Below are 6988 nucleotides of genomic sequence, written 5' to 3'. Positions count from 1 at the left end.
TGGCATCATTGATGGACTCAAGTGTGGCAGCGGTAGTGAGGTTGGCCCAGGATTGGACATTGTTTCGTTCTGCTGTGCATGGGATCGCTATGAGTCGGTTCCGACTTGATGACGCCTGACAACAACAACAACAAATAAGAATTATATGGATTACTAGGCCAGGAACAACAAATTGAAGAGAAATGGCATCACATTCACAGTCAGAAAGAGCATTTCAAGATCTGTCTTGAATGTGATAGGATAATAACCATCTTGGGGAAGATATGATGGAGAATCTCACTCAATATCATCAGCCAAATGAAGGCAAGGGGCCGGATGTGGAACAGATCTCCAATGTTCAAGCTGAAGCTGACAAAAACTCAAACAAGTCCATGAGAGCCAAAATATGACCTGAATTTAGAGACAATATCAACAATAGATTTGATGCATTAGATACTAATGACGGAAAGCCAGAGAGTTATGGGATGACATCAAGAACATCATATATGAAAGAAGCAAAAGGTCATCAAAAAAATAATAGCAAAGAAGGAAAAGATGAAAATGGATGTCAGAAGAGATGAAACTAGTTCTTGAAAGAATCTAATGCAACTGGAAGAAAAGATGGAGTAAAAGACCTGAACAGAAAATGTCAAAGGACAACTTAAAAAATCAAAATCAAGTATTATAATGAAATATGCAAAGACCTGGAATTAGAAAATCAAAAGGGAAGAACATACTCAGCATATCTCAAGCTGAAAGAACTAAAGAAAAAAATTCAAGCTTCCAATGACAATACTGAAGGATTCTATCACACTAGTATTATAAATACCAACAGTCACACATAGTGGACAGGTTTCAGCAGATCTTTCAGACTAAGACAGATAAAGAAGAAGAGATAAACTACTTCTGAATGTTTATCCATTGAAAACTATATGAGTTGCAGCTGGACATTGTCAGATATAGTGTCGGCAGGCTGATGAAAACATTATGAATAGCATTGAATATTGTCAGATATAGCGCTAGTAAATGAGCTCCAGGAGATTGGAAGGCACTCAAAATGTGACTTGAGAAGATATGTCTTCTGAAAGCAGAAATTGAAGAATTTTACCAACTCCTTCAATCTGAAATTGATCAAACATGCAATCAAAATGTATTGATATGTACTGGTGATTAGAATGCAAAAGTTGGAAACAAAGAAATGGTGTTGGATATCACATGATAGAATTTTGAAAGAATAGTAACTTATTCATTGGAAATTCTTATTTTAAACATCATAAAAGGTGACCATACAAAAGGACCTCACCATATGGCGTAACACAGAAATAAATTGACTACCATTTGTGGGAAGAGACAATGGAAAACCTCATTATCATCAGCCAAAGCAAGGTGAGGTGCAGACTGTGGAAAAGACCATCAAATGCTCATTTGCAAATTCAGGCTGAAGCTGAGAAAAATTAAAAAACATATCCCACCTGAATTTAGATATCATTTCAAGAAGAGATTTGATGAATTAGGCACTAAAGACCCAAAGACAATATCATACAGAAGAAAGCAAAAAGTCATTAAAAAGACAGGAAAGGATGTAAAGACCAAAAGGATGTCAGAAGAGACTCTGAAACTTACTTTCCAGTGTAGTCATGCTAAAGCAAATAGACAAAATGAGGAAGTGAAAGAGCTGAACAGTAAATTTCAAAGGGCAGGTCGAGAAGAGAAATATAAACAATAAATATAATTTATTAATAAGTTATAATAAAATAAAATGTGACAGTATGTTCTCGTCCCAGTAAGTTTCATGTTTGTAAACCATCTTTTTCTGTAATAAATTAATGTCTTCAGGTAACTTTTTCAGTCTCTCAGGGGAATACCCACACGCAAGGATTTTCCTTTCTGGGTAAGAACCTGAATTTATGTGTAAAATGAAACCAGTGCGACGGATTTAGTCAGATGGTGATTGTTGCTGGTAAGTGCTGTGAGTCGGTTCATAGCCACCCTGTATAGGGTTTCCGACGAGCAGCTGGTGGGCTGAACTGCCCACCTTGTGGTTATCTGTCAAGTACTTATCCTACAGTGTCACACCAGGACTCCAATAAGGTTATGAGAATATTTTAAAGTGCTTGGTACATAGCCTGGCACAGAGAGCTGAACGGACATTCGACCTAATAAAGGGCTTCCAGATTACTTTCCTGAAATCCCATGAAGTTGTGCCACCGTCCATCATTACTTTTCAAAGTAAGCTTGTCAAGTAAGGTCGTTTTGTTAAGCTACTGACTGCCAAGAACCTACTACCACCCCATCTTTTCTTCTCTAGGCCCCAGCACAGCTCCAGCCTGCAAGCTAGTCCGTGCCTCCCGACGTGGAAAAAGACCTAAGGCCCGCCCATTCAGAGCCAACGAGAGGCGGAGCCAGAGGCTTCCAGAAGACCTCAGCGGGCCCCGCGCTTTCACATCCCAACACAGTGCATTCTCCAGCTTTTGAGTCATCTGGGCCTAACCCAGGGAGATTCTCAGACTTCTGCGACAGAGTGAAGACACCCTGGAGAAAATCTATACACTGTCCGGCTTTCCCAGCTCCGCGCGCTGAGACCAGGGCAGCCAGCACCAGCAACTCTAACCTCTCCTGGAGGTGGAGTTTCCAGGGCGCGGCCCGCGGTGAGGCGGGGCCTGTGGCGGGGCGGGGCTGACAAAGCTCGAGGTCCCGAATCTGAAGCCTGGGTTGGCCCGAGGTGTGCCGGACGCGCGTATCAATATAAGCCTCCTGTTCCTTGAGTCCTTACGCGCGCGGCGCAGTTTACCAGGAGCCCTCATTGCCAGAACTTTCTTTCCCATCTGCCTATCGCTTTGATCGCCCCATTGCATGGAAAAGTTGGGACCCGTACATCAGGCAACTTCTAGGCGGCAACAGAGGAAATAGACTGTGGAGGTGGGGTCCTTTGCTCGCGCCGAAATTCAAAGGAATAAATAGTTCCGGCACCGGCCGTAATTGTAGGGCTAGTGTTGTTGCTATGGTGTAGCTCTTTTCTTAGCGCCCAAAGCTGGGCAAAGTTGACCTACGGGAGATTTCTGGGCGTCCTTAGACCAGGCTGTTTGAGGCAGCGACGAGGCGGGTGCGTGAGCACGGCTGATTAGGCCTTGCATTCCTGGCGGGAAGTAGGGGTGAGGGGGGTAAGCAGCAAGGAGGTGGTGCCAGGTAGGAATTAGGGTTATAAGGTTCCTGGTAGGATTGCTTATTTCTTTACTGCTCTGGAGTGGGATGGCTGTTAATAGAAAGGCCTGACTAGGCGAGATAGGAAGAGCGGAGCAAAATAAGATTCATCTCTTGTTGATCTCAGGGGACTAGTCGCTAGGCATATAGAGATGGACAGATGAAGAACCCACGGGAATTTACGTAATATTGGGTAGAACAGACAAGTATGATTTACTGTCAACTTTAAATGCAGCGAAGGAAAAAGAAGAATTAGAGGATGAATAGAAATGCAGTTTTATGTGGGCAGGCTAGAAAGAACCATTTAGCAAAGACACGAGTGCAGTAAGAGTGTGCCATGCCAGTATTGGTGTGGGTAGTGGGTAGGACATGGGCAAAGAAATGAGTTGTGAAAGAATCTATAGGCCAGCTAGGGTACGATAGAGGGAGAAGGTGGGCTTGAATACGGAGATAGCAGAAGTGCTAATGCTTTGGGTTCCAGGATGAAGGGTTTAATAAAAACTTCCAAGTTTAGTTAACTAGCATGATCTTTACATCAGAGGAAGTAGCGAGGCAAGTAACTGTTTATTTGCTTTTGGTTTATATTCTTATGTTAGTCTCACATTCTGTATGAGTCCAGATTTGTAGCCCACTTATATTTTGTTACTTCAGTTTTGTACAGAACTGGTTTGTGGCCGGTTTGATCCTAGCAGAGGTTTGCCAGTCCAAGGTATAAGCGAAAATGCATATAAAGTCAATCATTCTGGAGGGATTCAAATCCTATGCCCAGAGGACTGAAGTCAATGGCTTTGATCCCCTCTTCAATGCTATCACTGGTTTAAATGGTAGTGGAAAATCCAACATATTGGACTCGATCTGTTTTTTGCTGGGCATCTCCAACTTGTCTCAGGTAAAGTACAATTTTTTTTATTTTTGTGGCAGGGAAATCTTTTGAATTTAGAGATTGTTACAATTAATTCTCTTCACTGGGTTTTGCACTGTATTTGAATTATATTACACCTCGCTGCAACTTAAAACAAGTAGTGTTATTATCACTGCATTCTTTTTAGATGATAAACTACAAACGTGATGGTGTCTAAGAAATTTACTCGAGGTTCATACTTTATGGCACGCTGGAGCAACACTCAAACTCAGCAGTCTCAGTCTGAGTCTATTTCCCCCCTGAATTGTGATCCCCTTAAAGGACCCACTACTAATGGAGTGGGTAAATAATGAGATCTTAAAGTATAACACTGTAGGTTAAGTACTGGACTGCAAGATTGGTTTGAACCACAAGGTCGGCAGTTCAAACTCATGAGCTGCTTCTCGGAAACCCTATACAGAGTTGTTGTGAGTCAGATCTGACTCCACAGCACTTAACAACAACATCTTCCCTTAAGAAAGTTCTGATGGTGCAGTGGATAAAGCACTCCACTATACCCAGAAGGTGCATGGTTCAAATTTAGCAGCTGCTCCATGAGAGAAAAATATGGCAGTCTGCTTCCATAAAGATTTACAACCTTAGAAAATCCTTATGGGGCATTTTTCCTCAGTCCTATATGATCACTATGAGTTAGAATCTGTTCTATAGCAGATCAGACTATCTGGTCTGTTGTACATAGGTTTACTATCAGTTGGCATCTAACAGCAACAAGAAATCTTTCTGATGGACTTTTGTTAACAAAATCATGGAAATCAGGGTTGATGAGGTCCTGTAAAGCAAGGTGTCCAATGTAGACTCCCTTGCCAGGAGATGCAACTAGTTATCTTTGACTACTTAATAGATGCAACGTAGGTGGTTTTTCCAAAGCAAGAAGTACATATTTAGTGCTATTTAGTACAATGTGTGGTTTTTTAATTGATAACTTTTCTCCTATTTTAGGTTCGGGCTTCTAACTTACAAGATTTAGTTTACAAGAATGGGCAAGCTGGTATTACCAAAGCCTCAGTGTCAATCACCTTTGATAATTCTGACAAAAAGCAGAGTCCTTTAGGATTCGAAGTTCATGATGAAATTACAATAACAAGGCAGGTGAGTAACTGTTGACATTTGATGTCCAATTTAGTGATGTGGCTTTATCATTTTATAAAGAAAATTCATGACCAAAAATGGACACCTCAAATACTAATTCTTCAAGAATACCTTTCTTGTATCCAAATTTTAATCTTGCAAATTTTACCATTATATAAGAGGATGGAAGGGGATCTGAAGTTATCTGTTCATTATAAGTGCGCTCAGCCATACTTGAATCTTAAACCATAATTGAAGCTTCTTTTCTCTTTGCTAGAACACTTTTCAGTGCTTGGAGTCTTGCTATGAGTATGTGTGAAACATACTTTCCATCTCCTTGGTAACCAGCTTTCTGCAGTTTTTACTTGGAGCTACTCTTCCCTATTTTTTGAGCTTTAAAAGGAAAAGAAGTGAAATAATACAAACTAAAGAAAAGTGGTATGATAGCAATCATGGAAAACCTTTGAAAGAGTGATACCAAACTTCAGTATGGATTAAGAACAAGTCATGCCAGAGACCACATAATTCATACTTTTAATATACTGTTAAGTGCTGTCAAGTCAGTGCCGATTCATAGAGGCCCTGTATGGAGTTTCCAAGTAGCAGCTGGTACATTTGACCAATTGACATTGAAGTTAACAGTGCAGTGCTTATTCTACAGCATCACACCAGGACTCCCATACTTCTAGTATAACACTTGTCATTTACTGGGTAGGACTGTCTCGTCTAATACTTTTTGAGATCCTTAAAGGCAACATCTTACTCATTCTTCTTTCTATCAGTATATCCTGGTGCATTTAAGAATCCCCAGTTGGCAGCACCTACCCACTCACTTAAGGAGTTCTGGTAGCGTAGTGGTTACGAGTTGTGCTACTAACTTCAAGATCAGCAGTTTAAAACCACTCGTGGTTCTGTGGGAGTTCTGAAAACCCTTTATAGGGTTGCTGTGGGTCAGAACCAACAACAGCACTTAATAACACGCTACTCACTTGGAAGCACAGTGACTGCAGAATAGACACTGGACTAACTGCAGACCTCATCCTCACCAGTTTGAGCACATCAGCCTCTCCGTGGGACAAAGACAAGGAGGCTTTCTGCTCTGGCAGAGATTCCCAACCTCAGAAACCCTACACAGGTTTCAGAATGGACTCAGTGGCGCTTGACAACAGCCACCACGCATCCACTGCCACCCAGTCAGTTCAGACTTACAGCAATCCTGAATACAGTTTGCGAGGCTGCGTTTCTATTCCATCTGAATAGATCTAATTAAAGTAGACACTGTAGGCTAAACACTGAACTGCTAATCACAAGGTAGGTGGTTCAAACCTGCCAGCTGCTTCTTGGAAATCCTATACAGGATCACTGTGAGTCAAAACAGACGTGATGGCACTTAACAACAACAGTTACAATTGGAGGATTGCTTGTGGTGCTATAGGATAAGCACTGTGCTTCTGACTACAAGGTTGGCAGTTCACATCCACTAGTCACTGTGTGGGAGAAAGATGTGGCTTTCTGCTTCTGCAAAAGCAAAATGATGGCACCAGCTTTTCCTTTCATAGCACTCTCTACTCAGCTGGGTTCAGTAATTCATTTCAGTGGCCGCATAGAACTCAGGTACTGTACCCCAGTTATGGGGTCTACTTATTAGGGAAGTTAGCAGGTTATAATGCAGAATCAGAAAATGGTTATTTACTGGGTAGGACTGTCCCATCTAATATTTTCTGAAGTCATTAAAGGCAAAATCTCTTACTCATTCTTTTTCTATCAGTATATCAGAAATGGTCATAGTTCTTCCATTCAGAGTAGCCTCTCTGCAGC

The 6988-nt window shown here is 41.5% G+C and overlaps 1 protein-coding gene across 1 annotated transcript in view; it reads left to right on the top strand.

Annotated features, from left to right (window-relative positions):
- The first annotated feature begins 3820 nt into the window (after positions 1–3820).
- The window catches only part of SMC2 (structural maintenance of chromosomes 2), a 51122-nt gene continuing 47954 nt past the window's right edge, over positions 3821–6988 (top strand). The window contains exons 1-2 of the mRNA XM_006864706.1: positions 3821–4069; positions 5042–5191. Coding sequence (XP_006864768.1) covers positions 3902–4069; positions 5042–5191 — 318 coding nt within the window. The 5' untranslated portion in view covers positions 3821–3901. The remainder of the gene's footprint in view (positions 4070–5041; positions 5192–6988) is intronic.

Source organism: Chrysochloris asiatica, unplaced genomic scaffold (genome assembly GCF_000296735.1).
Source record: "Chrysochloris asiatica unplaced genomic scaffold, ChrAsi1.0 scaffold00069, whole genome shotgun sequence".
Classification (NCBI taxonomy): Eukaryota; Metazoa; Chordata; class Mammalia; order Afrosoricida; family Chrysochloridae; genus Chrysochloris; species Chrysochloris asiatica.
This window is presented reverse-complemented; position numbering and strand designations above follow the sequence as displayed.